The following is a 25732-nucleotide window of genomic DNA, read 5'->3' on the forward strand; positions in this document are numbered from 1 at the left end:
TACTGATTAATCATTCTAACATTGTATAATTACTACATTCAAGACAGAAAAACAGATAAACCATCAAGAAAAACACAAGTCTTTCTTGTAAAGGAGCTTATCTTCACCCAAAGAAGTTTTTTTATTTTTTTAAGTCAGCACTTCCTGACATGGACAGATGTCCAAAGATAATATATACTTAAGAAAATGGCAAATTCTAAGATTAAGTGTGTGTATCCCATTTTTTGAAAACAACAACAACAACAACAACAACAACAAACACATTTAATGTATGTTTGTATGTGTTTGGAAAAAAGGCTGTTAAGGAAAGAACCATACTGTTCCCTCTAGAGTGTGTGATATATGTATGTATGCATGTGTATATGGTTTCTGTAATATTTAGAAAAGCAACTACCATCACTACCACTAAACAAAGAAATTAACATAAATCAATGCCTCTCCAAAGATGCTGTGTGATACCTTCAGGAAAATTAATACCTGTCAGTCTAAACACAAAGGAATCAAGTCATAAAAAATAGTATGATTATTTTAAACTTTTTTATATAGTATTTTTTTATTCCTTATTTTTATGGTATTTTTAAAAGGTATAAATTAGCTCTGTCATAGTATACAATATTAAAATGACAATAATATTTCAACTAATTCCAAAAGAAGCAATAGTTTTGAGAATAAAGGTTCTATCACAGTCTGATTTTACAAGTTACAGCTCTGGTCAAAACTAAATACGAGTCAACTCCATGTTATCTGTGTACTAAAAGGAAAGCACTGTTCTACAAATAATAGAAAATAATTACATAAAAAATTTGGATTTACATTTAAATAAATCTCATTCTGATCATCTTAAAAATCAATACATAACAAAGTGAGTGCTCAATGTGCTATGCTCAGTGTGCTCAGTAGTGTCCAACTCTTTGACATCCCATGGACTGTATGTAATCCACCAGGCTCCCCTGTCCATGGTATCCTCCAGGCAAGAATACTGAAGTGGGTTGCCATTTCCTCCTCCAGGGGATCTTCCTGACCCAGGGATCGAACCACATCTCCTGCACCTCCTGCACTGGCAGGTGGATTCTTTACCACTGCACCACCTGGGAAGCCTAAAATAGTGAGACCATCCTTTAAAAGACCCCACAATTCAATTTTCCTATCCTGTCTGATCAACAACTATGTACCTTATTCCATGCTAGGAATGGACAGCATTACTCACTTCTTAAGACTCACTTTAGATTCACTTTCTTAAGACTCATGCAAAAGATGAGACTGACAACAAACAAGCTTCTCTTAAAACTTGCTGATTATATCTAGGACAGAAAACAATCCCAAACAGTGATAGATTTACAGACCCAGATATCTGAGAGCTGCCCTACAGGGCTAATTTGTGAGATGAATCTGAGCAAGTAAATATACTTGGGGAGAAAGAAAGGTGAGTAGGGAAAAAAACAACTCTGGGCTGGGTGTACTGAGTTGAAACATATCTGATGGGAGGTGGGTTAACAACACAAGGCAATGGTAGATACATGGGCTTGTAGCAGTGGTGCCAGTATGCAGGAAGGAATTTGAAGACTTGGGTGGGGGTGAGGTACGGCAGAGTCATCAAAGAGCTTGCAAATTCATACTTCACTGACTCAACCCAGGACTGAAAGAATCAATTTTTTGTTCAGCATTTTATAAGGGAAACTATGTGTTACATTTTTTTTGTAAATACAATAACTTAAAAAGTTCTCAAGCCATACCCTTCATAATGCTCATAGGATGGCCAGTTAGCCAAATACACAGAAGAAACTCAGTTAAGTGTTGGTCATGCAAAAGATGGTGTACATCTCCGTTTATGAATAATTACTTTAAACTTAAGAGGGGCTGACTTTTAGCTTATGACAGGTTTGAAGAAAGATTCATTTCAGCCCTAAGTAAACTTTTTAAAGTGAAAACAAACAACACTTCCCTAAAGTGGAGTCTAACTTAAATGATAGGTTTAAGTAGTAACTGACCTCTAACCACCCAGCTCACAATAGGTAACAGTCAATGGATAACTATAGGTAATAGGCAATGGATAACTAGGGGCTTCCTTGGTGACTCAGATGGTAAAGAACCTGCCTGCAATGCAGGAGACCTGTGTTTGATTCCTGGGTTGGGAAGATCCCCTGGAGAAGGGAATGGCTACCCATTTAAGTATTCCTGCCTGGAGAATTCCATGGACAGAGGAGCCTGGTGGGCTCCAGTCCATGGGGTTGCAAAGAGTAGGACACGACTGAACAACTAACACTTTCACTAATGGATAACTAAGTTTTCTTTAATTTACAACCTACCTAGGACCTAACTGGCAGAAATAAATTTAGGATACATCTACAGAAACTCTTGTAATTAACTTTAGGAGAGGATCAACACAGGTCAAATCTTAGATTAATTTTTAGAGACTAAAACTAGGAATCCCAATATATTGGGTCACTTTAAACAGTATGATCAATAATAAAAATGTTTAAGCTTCAAAGTTGACAAGAGTTTGATAGCAGCTCTGATTATAGTCATCTAAAAGAAGTAATATCATTGGTATCAACTATGTCCTTCCACGCTTCGACAATTCTCAACATTGATGTACCTTTTGGATACTCTGATGAGATGATCAAAACCAACTGAATCCTAGAAACTACGGAATACAACCTACTTACTGTTGTTACATTTCCAGTGAGCATCCAAATACATCCCAATAATCGTAAAATCTTACTAGATGCAACAGCAGCTGCTCCATATGCTCCAGAGAAACTTAATCCAAATCCCAAAGATGTATCACCAAACATTCCAGTGGAAGTTACTGGGGCATCAACTGCAGAGAATAACATAATACTACCTATTACCCTTTTAATCAAAAATAGTGAATGAAGAATTTATATAGAGTATTTTTCATCTGAGGAGTCCTTTAGTAACTTTGGCTAAACTTAAAAAAACTATAGTCAACCCATTTAAATGAAAAGTGCAGAAAAGGCATAGATAGAGACAAAAAGTAGATCAGTAGTTGTCTGGGGCTGAGAGATCTCATTGGGATGATACAAATGTTCTAAAACTGGATTATTGTGATTGTTATACAATTCAGTAAATTTATTAAAAATCACTGAAATATACACTTAAAATAATTTTATGACATGTAGATTATACCTCCTCATTAAAGTTAATTTTAAAAAACAATGTGGTCAAGATTTCTTTTCATTTTCTAGGCAAGGACATCAAGGACAGGAAAGAAAAAAAAAAACCTATCAAAGGTCAGAAGTCAAGACTTTGAAAATGGAATTCATTCAATAATTCTAACTCCCAACCTCAGATAGGGTCATATTCACAACATCTATTATACTTGAGAAAGATATTATATATCAAGAGGTTTCCAGAATCTCAGTCATGTCTCAAGATTAAAATCATCCCTACTTGGAAGAAAATACAACTCAAGTGGCAACCTGCAATTTCAACCAATGTTCACCTATGCCAACTGCACAAGATGATGGGAATGGCAAGCCACCATTTTTCATGCTGAACTACGTATTAGCAATTCCTGGCAAGTTTTATTACCAGAAATGGTGACAATTTTGCTATAACAGAGCTTTGGGAGGACCATATTACTGCTAGGATTATAATAACAAAGTCTAATGGTTAATATCATGGCACTGTGCAGATGCCTCCAAAGCACCAGCAGTTTATGTGGACCTGTAAAAAATAATTACCTAAGATATATACAGAATTCAATATTCTCAACATTTGTTATTACTCTACTAATGGAAGATGTGTAGCAAAGAAGTTGGGTTATGAGATAATTAATGTCCCACTTCTCAGCTCAAAACATCCAGGTGTTCATCTTTAAGAGGAGAGAACAGGAGGCATCTCACAGTGTCATAAAAGTACAATACTACAGCTAGTCCTTTTGTCATGTAACACTTCTTATAGGTAAAATGTAAGGATCACAAACCTGGTCTATATAGAAGAATAAAATACAGCAAGGCTCCAACATTTGTTTCCCATTTTATCTGATTCACAAGGATAATAAGAGTTCTAACCTTCAAACATACTTGGCAAAACTCCCACTCTTCCTATTCCCATTAGCTTCAAGAAGTTGTTTCAAAACATTACAATGTTAATGAATTATATGCTTAAAATCATTACGTTAAGCTGTAATAATCATGTTAATATAAAATTCACAACGGAAGCCATGACAATTAGGTTCTTAAGCAAAGCTAGTACTGATATCAGCAATTACAGATGGGATCGAGCATAATGATAACTTATGAGGTGTCAGAGATCCATAGCTTATACTGGCAAATTGAGTTAAATGGCCTAATACGAAATAATAGTATTTTCTTTGCAACTAGTAACTTACATGAGGGCCCAGTAGCAGCAGTGCAGATAGAAGAATCTGAAAATGGGGTAAATAGCATGGTGTTTGAACTAGCAGTGGCAGCAAAAGTAGATGCTGGAGTAACCCTAAATTAAAGTAACAAGCAAAAGGAAAAAGTCAAAATCATTTTTTAACAAGTAACACAATTATAACAAACTTTACTTATATAGAGAAATAACAACAAAGCAAGGAAAATTAATAAATACGACATAGTAAAAGTGAAGTCACTCAGTTGTGTCCGACTCTTTGCGACCCCATGGACTGTAGCCTACCAGGCTCCTCTGTCCATAGGGTTTTCCAGGCAATAGTACTGGAGTGGATTGCCATTTCCTTCTCCAGGGGATCTTCCTGACCCAGGGATCGAACCCAGGTCTCCCACATTGTAGACAGACGCTTTACCGTCTGAGCCACCGGGAAAGTCCTGTCATGACATAGTAAAATTCTGATTTAAAAAATAGTTCATCAGTACTGCTTAGTATTGGCTTCCCAGGTGACTCAGTGGTAAAGAATCTGTCTGCCAGTGCAGAAGATGTGACTTCAGTCCCTGGGTCAGGAAGATCCCCAGAAGAAGGAAATTGCAACCCACTCCAGTATTCTTGCCTAGAGAATCCCACTGAGAGAAGCCTGGTGGGTTACAGTCCACGTGTGTGCTCAGTCACTCTGTTGTGTTCAACTCTTTGCAACCCCATGGATTGTAGCCCACCAGGCTCCTCTGTCCATGGGATTTCCCAGGCAAGAATACTTGGGCTTGGTGGCTCATATGGTAAAGAATCTGCCTGCAATGCATGAGACCTGGGTTGGATCCTTGGGTTGGGAAGATTGCCCTGGAGAAGGAAATGGCAACCCACTCAGTATTCTTGTTTAGAAAACCCCATGGACAGAGAAGCCTGGTGGCTACAGTCCATGGGGTCACAAAGAGTCAGACACAACTGAGCAACTAACACTTTCACTTTCAAACACAAAAGGTTACATACTGTATGATTCTATTTATATGAAATGTCCAGAAAAGGCAAATCCATAGACAGAAAGTATAATAATGGTTAGTTATCAGGAGCTGGGAGGAGAGAGTAATGAGGAGTGACTGCTGACGGTTACAGGGTTTCTTCTTGGGGTGATGAGAATGTTCTTGAATTACACAGTAGTGATAGTTACACACTCTGTGAATACATTAAAAAAAACACTGAATTGTACATTTCAAAAGGGTGAATTTTAAAATATATGAATTATACCTTAATTATCTCATCATTTTAAAAATACATGATCATCTCAATAGAAGCAGAAAAAGCATTTGAGAAAATCCAACACTTTTTCATGATGAAAACACTCAACAAACTAGAAAAAGAAGGGAACTTCTTACACATGATTAAGGGTATTTATGAAAAACTTACAGCTAACATCAATCTTAATAGTGAAAGACTGAATACTTTTCCACTGCCACCAAAAACAAAACAAGGATGTCTGCTCTTACCACTTCAATAATACATAGAAAGTTTTTGCCACGACAATTAAGCAAGAAAACAAAGGCAACCAGATTGCAAAGAAGAAATAAAATTATCTCTATTAACAGATGATATGATCATGAATACATAACAACCTAAGGAATCCATAAAAAATCTATTAGAACAATAAACAAGTTCTGCAAAGTTGCAGGATACAAGATCAATATAAAAATAAATTTCAATTCTATATATTATCAATGAACAATCCAAAAATGAAATTAAGAATATTCCATTTATGATTATTCAAAATGAATAAAATAGTTATGTACAACCCTAACAAAAGAAGTGCAAGCCTTGTATCCAGAAAAACATAAAATAGTACTAAAAGAAAGACATCCTAAATAAGTGGAAAGATCTCATGTGCATGAATCAGAAATTTTTATATTGTTAAGATGGTGTGGTAGACAGAAAAATGGTCCCCCAAAGATGGTCACATCCTAATACCCAGAGACTGTGAGCACATTACCTTATTTGACAAAAGAGATTTTACAGATGAGGTAATGGTCAAATTGGTTAAGTAACGTGATATAGGGAGTTTATCCTGGATTATCCAGGTAAGCAAAACTAAGGACATGAATCCTTAAATGTAGAGATCCTTTCCAGGCTGTGGTCAGAAGAAGATGGTGACTAAACAAGAATGGTCAGAAAGATGCAAAGTTGTTGGTACAAAGGGCCACCTAACACTTGAAATCATACTTAATGTCATCAGTCATTAGGAACTTGCAAATCAAAACCACAATGAGATACTATGTCATGGCAACTAGAATGGCTAAGGACTTCCCTTGTGGCTCAGCTGGTAAAGAATCTGCCTGCAATGCAGGAGACCTGAGTTCAATACCTGGGTTGGGAAGATCCCCTGGAGAAGGGAAAGGCTACCCACTCCAGTATTTTGGCCTACAGAATTCCATGAACTGTATAGTCCACAGGGTTGCAAAGAGTCAGACACAACCGAGCAACTTTCACATCAAAAAATAAAAAAGAGTGGCTAAAGTAAAAAAGACAGATAATATCAAGTGTTGGCAAGGAGATGGAGAAATTGGAAACCTCATGCAATGTTGATAGGAATGTAGAACAGTGTAGTCTCTTCAATAAAATTGTATGGCATTTTCTCAAAGTGTTCAACATAAAGTTACCATATGACCCAGTAATTCCACTTCTAGGAACACAAACAAAAGATATGATAATAGAGATCCACACTGAAATATGTACATGAATGTTCACAGAAGCATTATTCATAACAAAAGATGAAAGAAATCAATCCAAATAAATATCAACTGAGGAGATGATGAATAAAATGTAGTATATTAATACAATGGAATTTTATTTGGCCATAAAAAGGAAAAGAAGTATTGATATATGCTAAAACATGGATAAGCCTTGAAAACATGCTGAGGCTAATCACAAAATACCATATATTGTATGATTCTATTTATATGAAATGTCCAGAACAGAGCAGTCTAGAGACACAGAAAGCAGATTTGTGATTGCCAGAACTGGGGTGAAGAAAGAATGGGCAGTGACTGATAATGTGCATGGTGTTTCTTCAGTGGATGATGAAAATGTTGTAAAACGGACTTCAGCAATGACTGCATAACTCTGTGACTATCCTAAAAACCAATCAACTGTGCACTCTAAATGGGTAGATTATGTGGTATGTGAATTATACAATAAGTCTGTGAGAAAAAATAATAAATAGAAGTCTGGAATAAAGTTTCAGAAAACATTACTTGGCCGCTTGCTTGAAAATTTAAAATAAAAACTATAAAAGAAATAAAGTTTGAGAAATCAAGTACATGAAGACACAAATAAGATTAACTGGTTAACAGAAAACAGTTTATCTTTTCATCTTCACTATAGATCACTGCACAGGGCACATGATACTAAGTGCTCAATAAATATTTGTGCTGACCTTAACCAACCGTTTCCAGACTCCAATACATAATTACAGATATTCTTCTTCCTTTTCAAAGGGAAAAAAAGTTCTTAATAAGTAACTGCATTTGAATCTGTTGCTGCCTACATCCAACTGTTAAACAATTTATGACAATAAATAAGACCCTGCTATCCAAAACATGTAAGGCCACTGGGGGTTTGGGGACAGGGAGGAGATGCTGGGAAGGAACTGGGAACATTACCACCAACCTCAAACTATCATGGGGAATTTCCCTGGTGGCCCAGTGACTAAGACTCTGAGTCCCCAATGTGAGGGGCCTGGGTTCGAACCCTGGTCAGGAAACTAGATCCCACATGCAGCAACTAAGATCCTGGGTGCCACAACTAAGACCCAGTGCAGCCAAATAAATAGATTAATTAAAAAAACTGAAGCCTATTATACAGAGTGAAATAAGTCAGAAAGAAAAACACCAATACAGTCTATTAACACATATATATGGAATTTAGAAAGATGGTAATGATGACCCTATATACAAGACAGCAAAAGAGACACAGATATAAAGAACAGACTTTTGGACTCTGTGGGAGAAGGCGAGAGTGGGATGATTTGAGAGAATAGCATTGAAACATGTGTATTACCACATGGGAAAGGGATCACCAGTCCAAGTTCAACACACGAAACAGGGCACTCAAAGCTGGTGCACTGGGACAACCCTGAGGGATGGGATGTGGAAGGAGGTGGGAGGGGGATTCAAGATGGGGGACGCACGTACACCCATGGCTGATTCATGTCAATGTATGGCAAAAAACCACTACAATATTGTAAAGTAATTAGCCTCCAATTTAAATAGATTAATTTTAAAAAATGGAGAGATATTCCATGTTCCTGTGTAAGAAGAATCAATATTGTGAAAATGACTATACTACCAAAAGCAATCTACAAATTCAATATGATCCCTATCAAATTACCAATGGCATTTTTCACAGAACTAGAACAAAAAATTTCACAATTCATATGGAAACACAAAAGACCCCGAATAGCCAAAGCAGTCTTGAGAAAGAAGAATAGAGCTGGCGGAATCAACCTTCCTGACTTCAGATTATACTACAAAGCTACAGTCTTCAAGACAGTATGGTACTGGCACAAAAACAAAAACACAAAATGGAACAAGATAGAAAGCCCAGAAATAAACCCATGCACCTATTAGTACCTTATTTTTGACAAAGGAGGAAAGAATATACAACAGGGCAAAGAGCCTCTTCAATAAATGGTGCTGGGAAAAGTGGACAGCTACACGTAAAAGAATGAAATTAGAACACTTCCTAACACCATACACAAAGATAAACTCAAAATGGATTAAAAACCTAAATGTAAGACCAGAAACTGTAAACAACCCTTAGAGGAAAACATAGGCAGAGCACTCGATGACATAAATCAAAGCAAGATCCTCTCTGACCCACCTCCTAGAGTAATGGAAATAAAAACAAAAGTAAACAAGTGGGACCTGATTAAACTTAAAAGCTTTTGCACAGCAAAGGAAACTATAAGCAAGGTGAAAAGACAACCCTCAGAATGGGAGAAAATAATAGCAAATGAAACAACTGACAAAGGATTCATTTCCAAAATATACAAGCAGCTCATACAACTCAATGCCAGAAAAACAAACAACCCAACCAAACAGTGGGGAAAAGACCTAAACAGACATTTCTCCAAAGCAGACATACAGATGGTTAACAAACACATGAAAAGATGCTCAACATCACTCATTATTAAAGAAATGCAAATCAAAACCACAATGAGGTATCACCTCACACAGGTCAGAATGGCCATCATCCAAAAGTCTACAAACAATAAATGCTGGAGAGGGTGTGGAGAAAAGGGAACGCTCTCGCGCTGTTGGTGGGAATTGGTGGGAATGTAAATGGATACAGCCACTATGGAAGATGGTATGGAGATTCCTTTAAAAACAAGGAACAAAACCACCATATGACCAGCATTTCCACTCGTAGGCATATATCCTGAGGAAACCAGGGTTAAAAAAGATACACATATCCCACTGTTCATTGCAGCACTATTTACAATAGCTAGAATATGGAAGCAACCTACATGTCCATCGACATATGAATGGATAAAGAAGCTGTGGTACATATACACGATGGAATATTAATAAGTATAAAAAGGAACACATTTGAGTCAGCTCTGATAAGGTGGATCAACCTAGAGCCTATTATACAGAGTAAAGTGAGTCAGAAAGAGAAAGATAAATAGCATATTCTAATGCACATATACAGAATCTAGAAAAATGGTACAGAAGAATTTATTTACAGGGCAGCAATGGAGAAACAGACATAGAAAATAGACTTATGGACATGGGGAGAGGGGAGGAGAGGGTGAGAGGTATGGAAAGAGTAACATGGAAACTTATATTACCATCTGTAAAATAGATAGCCAACGGGAATTTGCTGTATGGCTCAGGAAACTCAAACAGGGGCTCTGTATCAACCTAGAGGGGTGGGATTGGGAGGGAGGTGGGAGGGAGGTGGGAGGGAGGTTCAAAAGGGAGAGGATATATGTATACCTATGGCTGATTCATGTTGGGGCTTGACAGAAAACAATAAAATTCTCTAAACCAATTATCCTTCAATAAAATAATAACAAGAAAAAAATTTTAATGGTAGCATTGCATTATTTAAAAATATAATAAAATAAAATGTATATCATAGAATATCCCTATGTTTCACTTAAGAGAAGCACCACATGTATAACATATATACTTTTAAAGAAATAACCAATTATCACAAAGGTGTTTTAATATTTCTAATTCAATACCTATCAGTGAGACTAAATTTTTATCATAGGTTTAATGGTTACTTTAATTTCTTCATTCAAAATTGCCTATTCATATCATCTGCCCATTTTCTCACTGGATTAATATCTTCTTATTACTGATTTTTAACTATTTAGTCAAATGTTGCAAGTATTTCCCAACCCCAGTTTGTCATTTGCTTTTCTTATTTTGTTTTTATTTTTTATGTAGTCAAATCTTTCCACTGTTTTCTCCTTTATGGTTTATGTCTCCATATCATGTTTCAAAATTCCTTCAAACATGAAATGTTCAACCTCATTTTTAGGAGAAAACCACAAATTATGTCTACCTTAAGAACAATTTTACCTAATATATGGGAAGAAATATTTTTTTAAAAATCTAGTAATATACTGTTTGAGGACACTGTGAAGAAAGGGGCAACTTCTGTGACTTCTAATGGTTGTGTAAACTGGTATAATCCCTATGGAAAATAAGTGGCCAATGTTTTAAGAAGTACAAATGCATCTATCTTTTGAACCAGTAATACTTCTTTTGGAAATTTATCTACAAAGATATACATCTGTAAAATGACATGTAAAATGATATCCATTGCACCACTGTTTATATTAGCAGAAGAGGAAACAACCCAAACACCCACCGGCAAGGGTCTAGATAAACTATAGCACATGCAGACAATGTGTGATGCTATAAAAATTCTGATGAAGCTCTTCATATACTGACTGATGTGAAAAGAGCTACAAAATGTTTAAAATAAGTGTATAAAGCTTTAAGTTTAAAAAGCAAGGTACATATTGATGTATGGCAAAACCAATACAATATTGTAAAGTAATTAGCCTCCAATTAAAATAAATAAACTTAAAGTAGAAAAAAATAAAAAAAATAAAAAGCAAGGTACAGTGTGTAGAATATACTATTATTTATATTTTTAAAACAAGCAGAGGGCTAAGAATACATATTTTTATTTGCTAGCAAAGCCATAAAGAAACTTTTGAAGGATATATACAATTACAGTGGTTAGCCGAATAGATGGGGGGAGGGGGGAGGGAGTAATACAAGGTAGATGGGGGACAGTATACCTATTTATACTATGTTTATAGTCTTATTCTTGAACCATTTGACTGACTATATTATATATTTTTAAATTATACTTCAATAAGTGGTCCTCTCTCCAACCCAACAATTATTATTTATACATTTTCATATTCATATTTATACAATTTAAATATTTATGGTTTCATTTTCTAGCTTTAATTCACCTAGTATTTATTTCAGTTAACCTCTTTAGGCAAAACATAACCCGCTTCCCCCAGATCACCTGGCTAGCCTGCTACTGCAATTGATTTATTCACTATTCCATCCTTTCTCTCCAGAATGGAAATGTCATCTTCATAAACCCAGGTTTGATTCTGTACTTTAAAATTTTTCACTGATTTTTCTTTCTATCCTTGTTCTACAAGAGATTTCCAATTATTGAAGCACTAGAACTCATTTAGTTTTATAGCAAATATTTTAAATTTACAGTCAGATAATAAACTTATATTTTCATGTTTTTCTACAAGCAAGCTATCATTACTTTCCTTAAAAAACAAGAGATCACTAATCTCATGCATTTATCCCCTCCATTTAAACTTCAGAATCTTGTCGAGACCCTCCTTCTTTTCCTTCCCCCAAAGATTCCCACTGTGGTTTTATAAGAATGATATTAAATGCATTGATTAATTTGGAGCTAGATGACATTCTTATACTATTGAGTCCGTGTAGTCTTCATTTATTCATGTCTTTTCTTATATGCCTCAGTAAACTTTTATGGTCATCTTCATATAGGTTATGCACATTTTTAAAGTTCACTCTTAGGTACTTCATACTTTTGGTTGAAATTGTTAATGGGAACTTCCTCCATTATATTTCCCAATTACTACTGCTTAAACATGGGAAAGCTATTGTTTTTTGCATTATTTATTTTGTAACTGGCTGCATTACTTAAACCTCTTCACTAGCACTAATTAAATTTACACTTGATTTATGCCCATATTTTAAAATCTTGATCATGTGTCTCGGATACTGGCATAATTTCAGGAGCCTGACCTTAAATCACATACCCAGAGGTAACTAAGGAAACAAATACCGTTTAATAAGACTTGCTTTCAAGCTAAAGCCTTACTCTTTATTGAAGAGGTTTCAGTAATACGGGCCAGTTACTAAATAAATAATGCAAAACCAATAGCTCTTCTTTTAAAAAACAAAGTCTCATTTTCCTAATCATAGGACTACAGCAGAGTTTTTCAACATGGCACTGGTGACATTGGACCCAATAATTCTTTATGGCAGAGGGCTGTCCCATGGTAAGATATAAGGCATGTATATTTGGTCTTGTCCCCTTTCTGGGACAAAGATCCTAAACCCCTTGTAACTTCCTAAGTAATGAGAGAGACAGAAGCTTATTTGAGTTTTCTTCACAGTTCCAGAAACAGCTCCAAGAGCAATAAAGGTTTCAACCACATCTGATTTATGTTAAAAAGGTGAACTTTAGAAAGCCCCTCAGGCTGAGAGGCTGGTTACCAGAGGAACCAACAAAGTGATTAGAGGGTTGGAACTTTTAGCCTAACCCTCTGACCTCCCTGGAGAGGAGAGGAACTGGAGACTGAGTCTAATCATCAGAGGCAAAAGATTTAATCATTCATGCCAACATAATGGAACCTCCATCAAAACCCTAAAGGAAGGGGTTTGGAGAGCTTCTGGGTTGGTGTAGGTGCTAGGACGGTGTTGGTGCCTGGAGAGGACACGAAAGATCTGTGCTGCTCCCCCATACTCAGCCTTACAGCATCTCTCTATTTGGCTGTTCCTAAACTGCAGCATATATAATGAACCAGAAATTGTAAGTCAAGTGTTTTCCAGAGTTCTTTGAGGTGGTGAGCATCATAACTGAACTGTAGAATACCCAGATGGAGTCTGGAGAGTTGAGAGAATTAGTTGGTATGGGAAGAACCCCCACATATTTGATGTCAAAAGTGTTGTGTGTCAAGGACAGTAAAAATTTCCTTTATGTGCACTGCAAAGTATTTAGCAGCATCCCTGGGCTTCACTAGATGCAGGAACACTTACACAGTTTGGAAAACCAAAAATGTTTCCAGAGGGACCGCCCTGGTGGTCCACTGGTTAAGAATCCACCTTCCAATGCAGGGGACGAGAGTTTGATCCCTGGTCATGGACCTGAGATACCATATGCAGCGTGGCAGCTAAGCTCATGTGCATAATTAGAGAGAAGCCCCAGGGCCCCAAATAAGACTCGACGTGGCCAAAAATAAATAAATAAATAATATTATTTTAAAAGATTGTCTCCAGATAATGCCAAACATCCTCTGGGAGAGGGGGTGAAAATCGCCTCTACTGGACAAGAGGAAAAGTTCAATATCACAATTTTATCCATCTAGTGTTATAAGGGTAAGAAAATCAGCCTTAATGTCTTCATGTTTATGAACACAGGAAAATATCAACTATCTTAATAAATTGTTTACCATAGAAAGTAAGCATGATTTTTTTTTAACAGAATAGGGGAAGGTGGCCATACCTTACAAGATAGTGGCACTTGCTACAATAACAAAATGGTGATACTAGAACAAGAAAGGACAAATCAATAGAACAAAATAGGACACCCAGAAGCAGAACTAACCATATATAATAATTTGGTGTATGAGGAAGGCAGCATCTCAAATCAGTAGGGAAAGAATGGTTATTTAATTAAATACGATGGTTTAATTCACTGATCATTTAGAAAAAATCAGATTCCTAAAGATGTTCAAGTAATCAATAGGAAGGCAAGAAATTCCTAAAAATATAAACCACAAAAGAACAAAAAGAATTAAATCTTAAGATGAAAAATGTCTATACAAAGAAGTCCAGAGAGAGAAATTCAGAAGAATGAGAGATTTGAAAACATGAAAATTTAAATCTTAAGGATTTCCATTTCCAGGAAAATGTACTTTTCCCTATTCCTCCTCCTACATACAGCTAAAACCCATGGACATTATATATAAAACAAACAAGAAAACACCGAAAGGTGGAGAGAAGAAGGCAAATCAGCTAGGGATCTTGAGACCCAAGAAACACTGTAGTAACGAATTCCATAGGTTTTCTTTCTGTCTCATACTTCCCAGGCATGGAGTCAGACAGGCTGGCCAGCAAGAAACAACAATGGGTATAGAAAAACAAAACCCAACAAAAGCCTGCTCTTTAGACAAAAGACAAAGAAAGAGACAGAGCAATAAGAAAACTTTTAGACAATAACCACTCTCCAGTAACCAAACATCACAGAAAAGATGTGTGGCCCCACAACCTACCTATCCCAGAGAACAGTAAGCGAGGAGCCTAAACTTCTGCCACTGTGAAGCTACAGTGAGGTGTCTCAACATCCCAGCCAGGATAGTATCAGAGGAGGTCAAGTAGGGAGCCAGGATGTCATCTCTGCCAGCAGTTAATGAACCATGTCCTCACAGTGTCAGTGGAAACCACATCAGAAGCAGGAACTCCCACTCCTGCCCAGCAAGAACTAGCAGAACTTGGCTCGGGTAGCAATGGAGACGAACTGGGGAAAACAAAGTTCTACTCCCACCTTACAGTAACACAGTGAAACTCTTCTTTATCATGACAAATAAACCCAGCTAAAGCAAAAATCTTTGATCTGATTTAGAGTCTCATAATATGTCCAAGTTTCAGTTAAAAATCACTCATCCTACCAAGAACCAGAAAGATCTTAGATGGAATTTTAAAAGACAATACCAAGATGACAAATGTTAAAGCATCCATGATAAAAATGCATCAAAAAGAAATTATGAACACACTTAAAACACAAGAAAAAATAGCCTTAGCAAAAAAAAAAAAAAAAAAAGAAGAAGAAATAAAAATCTCTACAGAGAAACAGAAGACAGAAAAAAGAGCCAAGTGGAAATCTGAGATAACCAGATAACCAATAACCAAAATGCAAAGTTAAAGCTAAGCAAAAGGACTCAGCAGTCAACTAGAGGGGATATCCTAGATTAGTGAACTTGATGACAGAATGATAGGAATCCACACCAAGACACTTAATAACAATTAAATTTCTGAAAATTAAAGACAAAGAATAAATATTGAAAATAGCAAGAGAAAGCCGGCATCTGACCTATAGAGGAAAAATCATTCAAATGACAAATAGTTACACAAACTGAGGTCCATCCGTATCATGGAACACCATGAAGCAATAAAACAAAAAATACACATGTAACAATCTGGATGATCTAAAGAAAAGTATACTGAGTGAAAAAAGCCATTCCCAAAAGATTATATGCATATGATTCCATTCATACAACATTTTAAAATTTATTTATTATTTTTGGTTGCACTGGGTCTTCTTTGCTGTGTGTGGGCTTTCTCTAGTTGTGGCGAGTGGGGGCTACTCTCTGTTGTGGTGTGCAGGCTTCTTACTGAGGTGGCTTCTCTTGTTGCAGAGCACAGGCTCTAGGCACATGGGCTTCAGTATTTAGGGCATGTGGGCCCAGTAGTTGTGGCTCAGGCTCTAGAGCATGGGCTCAGTAGTTGTGGTGCACACAGGCTTAGTTGCTCTGCGACATGTAGAATCTTCTGGACCAGGGATCGAACCTGTGTCCCGAGATTCTTATCCACTGCACCACCACAGAAGCCCCATACAACATTTTTGTAATGACAAAATCATAGTAATGAAGAACAGATTAATGGCTGCCAGGATTAAAGAGTATGGGAGCAGTAGAAAAGTAGGTGTTGCTATCAAAGGGTAAAATGGGGAATCGTAGTAGTGAGAACTATTCTATATCTTGACTACCAATATCAACATCCTGGTTGTGATACTGTACTGTAGTTTTGCAATATGTTACCACCAGAAGAAAATGGACAAAGGGGATGTGGGTGGGGTCTCTGTATTTTTTCATACAACTGCATGAGAATCTATATCAAAATAAAAAGCTTAATTTAAAATTTTTAAATATTTTAATATCCATAAAGTTCTAAGAAAAATAAAACAAACAAATGGGGGAAAATAATTATTTTTTTTGGGGGGGAATTACATCTCTCTTCACTAATGTCTAGCAGAAATTGAGCATTTCCCTTAATTATAAAGGTAGGCAACAAATTACAAAGGTTAGCATTACCTGTGATTTTTGTCACCAACAGAAATCACAGGTATGAAAATACTTCTTATACAAATATCAGAGTTAAGATATTGCAACTGCATATAAACAAGAAAAAAGATAAGCACTATATTAGAAAACTGAGCAGGGAAATCCCTGGTGGTTGAATGCTTAGGACTCCATGCTGTCACTGCTGAGGGCTCAGGTTCAATCCTGGGTCAGGGAATTAAAATCCCATATGCCACGCAGTATGGCCAAAAAAGAAAAAAGAAAGAAAACTGAGCAACAAAAGATACAAAAAGGGAAAAGGGAATTCATTCAATTCCCACTCTCCTCCCCACACAAACATATACCAAAAGAACACAAGTCATAGAGGATCCTGCTGTGATGTATGGCGGAGAGTGTTTTGCCTATGTTCTCCTCTACAGAATATTGGAAATAAAAGCAAAAATAAACAAATGGGACCTAATTAACCTTAAAAGCTTCTGCACATCAAAGGAAACAATTAGCAAGGTGAAAAGACAGCCTTCAGAATGGGAGAAAATAATGGCAAATGAAGCAACTGACAAACAACTAATCTCAAAAATATACAAGCAACTCCTACAGCTCAACTCCAGAAAAATAAACGACCCAATCAAAAAATGGGCCAAAGAACTAAATAGACATTTCTCCAAAGAAGACATACAGATGGCTAACAAACACATGAAAAGATGCTCAACATCACTCATTATCAGAGAAATGCAAATCAAAACCACTATGAGGTACCATTTCACACCAGTCAGAATGGCTGCGATCCAAAAGTCTACAAATAATAAATGCTGGAGAGGGTGTGGAGAAAAGGGAACCCTCTTACACTGTTGGTGGAAATGCAAACTAGTACAGCCACTATGGAGAACAGTGTGGAGATTCCTTAAAAAACTGGAAATAGAACTGCCTTATGATCCAGCAATCCCACTGCTGGGCATACACACTGAGGAAACCAGAAGGGAAAGAGACACGTGTACCCCAATGTTCATCGCAGCACTGTTTATAATAGCCAGGACATGGAAGCAACCTAGATGTCCATCAGCAGATGAATGGATAAGAAAGCAGTGGTACATATACACAATGGAGTATTACTCAGCCATTCAAAAGAATACATTTGAATCAGTTCTAATGAGGTGGATGAAACTGGAGCCTATTATACAGAGTGAAGTAAGCCAGAAGGAAAAACATAAATACAGTATACTAACGCATATATATGGAATTTAGAAAGATGGTAACAATAACCCGGTGTACGAGACAGCAAAAGAGACACTGATGTATAGAACAGTCTTATGGACTCTGTTGGAGAGGGAGAGGGTGGGATGATTTGGGAGAATGGCATTGAAACATGTAAAATATCATGTAAGAAACGAGTTGCCAGTCCAGGTTCGATGCACGATACTGGATGTTTGGGGCTAGTGCACTGGGACGACCCAGAGGGATGGTATAGGGAGGGAGGAGGGAGGAGGGTTCAGGATGGGGAACACATGTATACCTGTGGCGGATTCATTTTGATATTTGGCAAAACTAATACAATTATGTAAAGTTTAAAAATAAAATAAAATTAGAAAAAAAAAGAATTATAAAAAAAAAAGAACACAAGTACAATTAATCAATAATTTGAAGAGAAGTCAGTCTTACTAATAATTAAAGAAAATGTAGATGAACACGATGCTATGATACTATTTTCAGTGTTAAACTACCAAAGCTTAAAATACAAACAAACAAAAGGGATAATATCCAACATATTTAATACTGCAGGGAAATGTATACTTTCATAAAAATAACAAACATAGCTACTATTTATTGAGTACCTATTACATGCATGTCAGACAGGGTTCTAAGCATTTACTTTATTTATATTCACTTAACATGCCCAATCCTCACAATAACCCTACAAGGTAAAATGTTGAGCACTTATTGATGAGCAAACCGAATATTAAGAGATTAGAGTAACTTTTCCAAGGTCAGAGAACTAGTAAATATCAGAGCCAAGACTCAAACATTTATTTTGTAGCTATTTTTTTGATAACAGATATGTATTATTTGTAGTATCAAAAATTCATTTCTGCATAATTAAAATAATGCCCCAAGACAGTGACCAACTATTTCAGCATCATAATGATTTTAATGCTCTACTTCATATCTTTGTGTCCTACAATGCCAAACCAATCAATTAAAATTGGTTCAATAACCACTATTACAAATGATAAGTAAGTTATTTCTCTATTATCTGTAATTATAAAAATACTTTACCTTTTTGGTTGATTCTAAAAGCTCTGAAATCATGACTATGAATATGTAATTTAAAAAAATATACCATAAAGTAAAATGCTTAAATATCTCACTCAGCAGGACGTGGAAGCAACCTAGATGTCCATCAGCAGAAGAATGGATAAGAAAGCTATGGTACATATACACAGTGGAGTATTACTCAGCCATTAAAAAGAATACATTTGAATCAGTTCTAATGAGGTGGATGAAACTGGAGCCTATTATACAGAGTGAAGTAAGCCAGAAAGAAAAACACCAATACAGTATACTAATGCATATATATGGAATTTAGAAAGATGGTAACGATAACCCTGTATGCGAGACAGCAAAAGAGACACAGATGTATAGAAGAGTCTTTTGGACTCTGTGGGAGAGGGTGAGGGTGGGATGATTTGGGAGAATGGCATTGAAACATGTATATTATCATATGTGAAACGAATCGCCAGTCCAGGTTCGATGCATGATACAGGATGCTCGAGGCTGGTGCACTGGGATGACCCAGAGGAATGGTATGGGGAGGGAGTTGGGAGGGGGGTTCAAGATGGGGAACATGTGTACACCCGTGGTGGATTCATGTCAATGTATGGCAAAACCAATACAATATTGTAAAGTACAAAAATAAAAATAAAAACTGGAAAATTTCACAGTCCACTGGGGGAAAAAAAAGAATAAATTGTCAAATAATGTTGGTGAGAAAAAAAAATATCTGAGGCATCTACAGTAAAACCATGCTTACATGGCTTATAAACCAGTACTCTTTATTAGTTGCATTTTGCTTTAGTAAGATCCTAAATCTCTTCTAATAATTTCCAGTTAGGTTAAATGTATTTTACTGAATCCTACTTATTTAGAAACTATAACCCATGCATGTAAGATGTCTCTACTAGCCTAAATATTTTACCATCTCCCAACTATGCCATATAACTCACTTTATTATTGCATCATTATTTTAATATTCTCTAAAATTTTATACTACTGCAAAAAAAAAGTTCTTTTCTGTTCTATTGTACCTCCTGATCAATTTCATTTAGGAAGTTTTATTTTTGAAAAGGAAAACAGAACATAGCAACAGATTGTGAAAAAATATATACTTGGTAAATACAAGCATTAAGCAAGTTGAACAAAACACTTCAGGGTAACTCTATTATTACTAGAGGCAAATTTGTCTAGACTCTAGACTACTCATTCTCAGAAGGTTGTAACTTTCCCCCTCAAACATTCCTCGGTTCTAAACCTAAAACTGCAAAATCAGAAGTAGCAGTTTAGATTTAATTTCTATCACATTCTTCAATACTACTAATCTCCAAAAAGAGAAGGAAGTCATATTTGGATGAGTCAATCAAATTAGAATCTCAAAATCAATCTTCTTCTCCATTATCCAATATTGTGCTTCTCCATTAGAAAGCACAGTTCAAACCCTACCAGTGGACTGTCCACTATGGTTGAAAAGAGCAATTGATTATGTAACAATTGTTCCACTAGATGCCCATGTAGCAGGAGTGAAGAGTAATCCTGCAAATGCTGCATTCCTCATCAAGACTATATTGTAACTGGTGCAACCAGTCTGCAGTGCACTTCCACCAATGTGAATAAGAAGCCTGTTGCAGTTGCACACTGAGTAACTGAGTAACAGAGATAGCAGGGCCAAAAACAAAAGGAGTAGATGCTGTTACCTGGGGTGATAGGGCTCTGCTTATTATAGCATTAGTATGGATGCTGGCACCCAGACTAAGTGAAAGTTGCTCAGTCGTGTCCGACTCTTTGTGACCCCATGGACTATATAGTCCATGGAATTCTCTAGGCCAGAATACCGGAGTGGGTAGCCTTTCCCTTCTCCAGGGGATCTTCCGAATCCAGGGATTGAATCCAGGTCTCTCACATTGCAGACAGATTCTATATCCGCTGAGCCACAAAACCCAGGTTCGATTCCTGGGTTGGGACGATCTGCTGGAGAAGAGATAGGCTACCCACTCCAGTATTCTTGGGCTTCCCTTGTGGCTTTGCTGGTAAAGAATCTGCCTGCAAGGCAGAAGACCTGGGTTTGGTCCCTGGGTAGGGAAGATTTTCCCCTGGAGAAAGGAAAGGCTACCTACTCCAGTATTCTGGCCTAGAGAATTCCATGGACTGCATAATCCATGGGGGTTCAAAGAGTCGGCCACGATGGAGCAACTTTCACTTCAATTCACTTCACCCAGCCTAAAAGCCCCTATAATTACTGTAGGTTGTGTAAAAACTGTGTTGCCTGTTTATTTTTGTGCATTTATTCTAAATAGAAAAAGAACAAAAATTAGCATAATAGTTCTCCGGACTTCCTTGGTGGTCTAGTGGTTAAGAATCTGCCTGCCAATGCAGGAGACATGGGTTTGATCCCTGGTCCGGGAAGATCCCACATGCTAAGGACAAACTAAGCCTGTAGGCCACAACTACCGAGCCCCCACTCTAGAGTTGGGGAACTGCAACTACTGGGCCCACATGACACAACTATTAAATCCCATGTGCTCTAAGAGCCCTGCTCCAAAAACAAGGGAAACCACTGCAATGAGAAGTTGGCACAGTGCAATGAAGAGCAGCCCCATCCGTGCAACAAGAGAAAGCCCAGAAAGCCCAGGCATAGCAACAAAGACTCAGCACACCCATAAATAAATAATTAAAAAAATAAAGCAGTTCTCTGATACATTAAATGGCAGCTAGATAGCATCAGTTCATTCAATTCAGTTCAGTCGCTCAGTTGTGTCTGACTCTTTGCGACCCCATGAATCGCAGCACGTCAGGCCTCCCTGACCATCCATCACCTGGAGTTCACTCAAACTCACGTCCAACAAGTCGGTGATGCCATCTAGCCATCTCATCCTCTGTCATCCCCTTTTCCTCCTACCCCAATCCCTCCCAGCATCAGAGTCTTTTCCAGTGAGTCAACTCTTCACATGAGGTGGCCAAAGTACTGGAGTTTCAGCTTTAGCATCATTCCTTCCAAAGAACACCCAGGGCTGATCTCCTTTAGAATCGACTGGTTGGATCTCCTTGCAGTACAAGGGACTCTCACGAGTCTTCTCCAACACCACAGTTCAAAAGCATCAATTCTTCAGCACTCAGCTTTCTTCACAGTCCAACTCTCACATCCATACATGACCACTGGAAAAGCCATAGCCTTGACTAGACAGACCTTTCTTGGCAAAGTAATGTCTCTGCTTTTCAATATGCTATCTAGGTTGGTCACAACTTTTCTTCCAAGGAGTAAGCGTCTTTTAATTTCATGGCTGCAGTCACCATCTGCAGTGATTTTGGAGCCCAGAAAAATAAAGTCTGACACTGTTTCCACTGTTTCCCCATCTATTTCCCATGAAGTGATGGGACCAGATGCCATGATCTTCGTTTTCTGAATGTTGAGCTTTAAGCCAACTTTTTCACTCTCCTCTTTCACTCTCATCAAGAGGCTTTTTAGTTCCTCTTCACTTTCTGCCATAAGGGTGGTGTCATCTGCATATCTGAAGTTATTTATATTTCTCCTGGCAATCTTGATTCCAGCTTGTGTTTCTTCCAGCCCAGCATTTCTCATGATGTACTCTGCATATGAGTTAAATAAGCAAGGTGACAATATACAGCCTTAATGTACTCCTTTTCCTATTTGAAACCATTCTGTTGTTCTATGTCCAGTTCTAACTGTTGCTTCCTGACCTGCATATAGGTTTCTCAAGAGGCAGGTCAGGTGGTCTGGTATTCCCATCTCTTGAAGAATTTTCCATTGTTTATTGTGATCCACACAGTCAAAGGCTTTGGCATAGTCAATAAAGCAGAAATAGATGTTTTTCTGGAACTCTCTTGCTTTTTCGATTACCTAGCAGATGTTGGCAATTTGATCTCTGGTTCCTCTGCCTTTTCTAAATCCAGCTTGAACATCAGGAAGTTCACGGTTCACATATTGCTGAAGCCTGGCTTGGAGAATTTTGAGCATTACTTTACTAGCATGTGAGATGAGTGCAATTGTGCTGTAGTTTGAGCATTCTTTGGCATTGCCTTTCTTTAGGATTGAAATGAAAACTGACCTTTTCCAGTCCTCTGGCCCCTGCTGAGTTTTCCAAATTTGCTGGCATATTGAGTGCAGCACTTTCACAGCATCATCTTTCAGATTTGAAATAGCTCAACTGGAATTCCATCACCTCCACTAGCTTTGTTCGTAGTGATGCTTTCTAAGGCCCACTTGACTTCACATTCCAGGATGCCTGGCTCTAGGTGAGTGATCATACCTTCATGATTATCTTGGTCATGAAGATATTTTTTGTACAGTTCTTCTGTGTATTCCTGCCACCTCTTCTTAGTATCTTCTGCTTATGTTTGGTCCATACCATCTCTTTCCTTTATTGAGCCCATCTTTGCATGAAATGTTCCCTTGGGATCTCTAATTTCCTTGAAGAGATCTCTAGTCTTTCCCATTCTGTTGTTTTCCTCTATTTCTTTGCATTGATCGCTGAGGAAGGCTTTCTTATCTCTTGCTATTCTTTGGAACTCTGCATTCAGGTGCTTATATCTTTCCTTTTCTCCTTTGCTTTTTGCTTCTCTTCTTTTCACAGCTATTTGTAAGGCCTCCCCAGAGAGCCATTTTGCTTTTTTGCATTTCTTTTCCATGGGGATGGTCTTAATCTCTGTCTCCTGTACTATAGCATAGCTCCTGTCAATTTTTTTTAATTGAAGGATAATTGCTTTATAGAATTTTGTTGTTTTCTGTCAAACCTAAACATGACTCAGACATGGGAATATATATATATCCCCTCTCTTTTGAACCTCCCTCCCATCTCCCTCCCCATCCCACCCCTATAGGTGATACAGAGCCCCTGCTTGAGTTTCCTGAGCCATACAGCAAATTCCTGTTGGCTATCTATTTTACATATGGTAATGTAAGTTTCCATGTTAGTCTTTCCATACATCTCACCCTCTCCTCCCCTCTCCCCATGTCCATAAGTCTATTCTCTATGTCTGTTTCTCCACTGCTGCCCTGTAAATAAATTCTTCTGTACCATTTTCTAGATTCTGTATATATGTGTTAGAATATGATATTTATCTCTTTCTGACTCACTTTACTCTGTATAATAGGCTCTAGGTTCATCCACCTTATCAGAGCTGCCTCAAATGTGTTCCTTTTTATACTTATTAATATTCCATCATGTATACGTACCACAGCTTCTTTATCCATTCATATGTCGATGGACGTCTAGGTTGCTTCCACGTTCTAGCTACTGTAAATAGTGCTGCAATGAACAGTAGAATACATGTGTCTTTTTTAACCCTGGTTTCCTCAGGATATATACCTATGAGTGGGAATGCTGGTCATACGGTGGTTTTATTCCTTGTTTTTAAAGGAATTTCAAAAAAATAAAAAATAAAAAAATAAAGGAATCTCAAAAAAATAAAAAAAATAAAGGAATCATAGTGGCTGTATCCATTTACATTCCCACCAATTCCCACCAACAGCGCGAGAGCGTTCCCTTTTCTCCACACCCTCTCCAGCATTTATTGTTTGTAGACTTTTTGATGGTGGCCATTCTGACCTGTGTGAGGTGATACCTCATTGTGGTTTTGATTTGCATTTCTTTAATCATGAGTGATATTGAGCATCTTTTCATGTGTTTAACCATCTGTATGTCTGCTTTGGAGAAATGTCTGTTTAGGTCTTTTCCCCACTGTTTGGTTGGGTTGTTTGTTTTTCTGGCATTGAGTTGTATGAGCTGCTTGTATATTTTGGAAATGAATCCTTTGTCAGTTGTTTCATTTGCTATTATTTTCTCCCATTCTGAGGGTTGTCTTTTCACCTTGCTTATAGTTTCCTTTGCTGTGCAAAAGCTTTTAAGTTTAATCAGGTCCCACTTGTTTACTTTTGTTTTTATTTCCATTACTCTAGGAGGTGGGTCAGAGAGGATCTTGCTTTGATTTATGTCATCGAGTGCTCTGCCTATGTTTTCCTCTAAGGGTTGTTACAGTTTCTGGTCTTACATTTAGGTTTTTAATCCATTTTGAATTTATCTTTGTGTATGGTGTTAGGAAGTGTTCTAATTTCATTCTTTTACGTGTAGCTGTCCACTTTTCCCAGCACCATTTATTGAAGAGGCTCTTTGCCCTGTTGTATATTCTTTCCTCCTTTGTCAAAAATAAGGTACACATAGGTGCATGGGTTTATTTCTGGGCTTTCTATCTTGTTCCACTGGTCTGTGTTTCTGTTTTTGTGCCATCACCATACTGTCTTGATGACTGTAGCTTTGTAGTATAATCTGAAGTCAGGAAGGTTGATTCCGCCAGCTCTATTCTTCTTTCTCAAGACTGCTTTGGCTATTCGGGGTCTTTTGTGTTTCCATATGAATTGTGAAATTTTTTGTTCTAGTTCTGTGAAAAATGCCATTGGTAATTTGATAGGGATCATACTGAATTTGTAGATTGCTTTTGGTAGTATAGTCATTTTCACAATATTGATTCTTCCTACGTAGGAACATGTAATATCTCTCCATCTGTTTATGTTGTCTTTGATTTCTTCCACTAGTGTCTTATAATTTTCTGTGTATAGATCTTTTGTCTCCTTAGGTAAGTTTATTCCTGGATATTTAATTCTTTTTGTTGCAATGGTGAATGTGATTGATGCCTTAATTTCTCTTTCTGATTTTTCATTGTTTGTATATAGAAATGCAAGTGATTTCTGGGTACTGATTTTGTATCCTGCAA

At 37.2% G+C, this 25732-nt stretch overlaps 1 protein-coding gene across 6 annotated transcripts in view; it reads right to left on the bottom strand.

Annotated features, from left to right (window-relative positions):
* Nucleotides 1-25732, bottom strand: part of NUP62CL (nucleoporin 62 C-terminal like) — a 104329-nt gene that overhangs the window by 48792 nt on the left and 29805 nt on the right. For 5 of the 6 annotated variants that reach the window (XR_011565352.1, XR_011565351.1, XR_011565354.1 and 2 more), the window contains 2 exons: nucleotides 4358-4461; nucleotides 2723-2821 (listed from right to left, as the gene is read on the bottom strand). Coding sequence is in view for 2 of the 6 variants with exons in the window: in XM_070784614.1 (XP_070640715.1) it covers nucleotides 2723-2821; nucleotides 4358-4415 (157 nt within the window). In the remaining 4 variants the exon portion in view is untranslated. Of the gene's footprint in view, nucleotides 1-2722; nucleotides 2822-4357; nucleotides 4462-7783; nucleotides 7830-25732 lie in introns of those variants that run through there. The other variant, XR_011565353.1, reaches the window with a different exon arrangement.

This window comes from Bos indicus, chromosome X (genome assembly GCF_029378745.1).
Source record: "Bos indicus isolate NIAB-ARS_2022 breed Sahiwal x Tharparkar chromosome X, NIAB-ARS_B.indTharparkar_mat_pri_1.0, whole genome shotgun sequence".
In the NCBI taxonomy this organism is placed as follows: Eukaryota; Metazoa; Chordata; class Mammalia; order Artiodactyla; family Bovidae; genus Bos; species Bos indicus.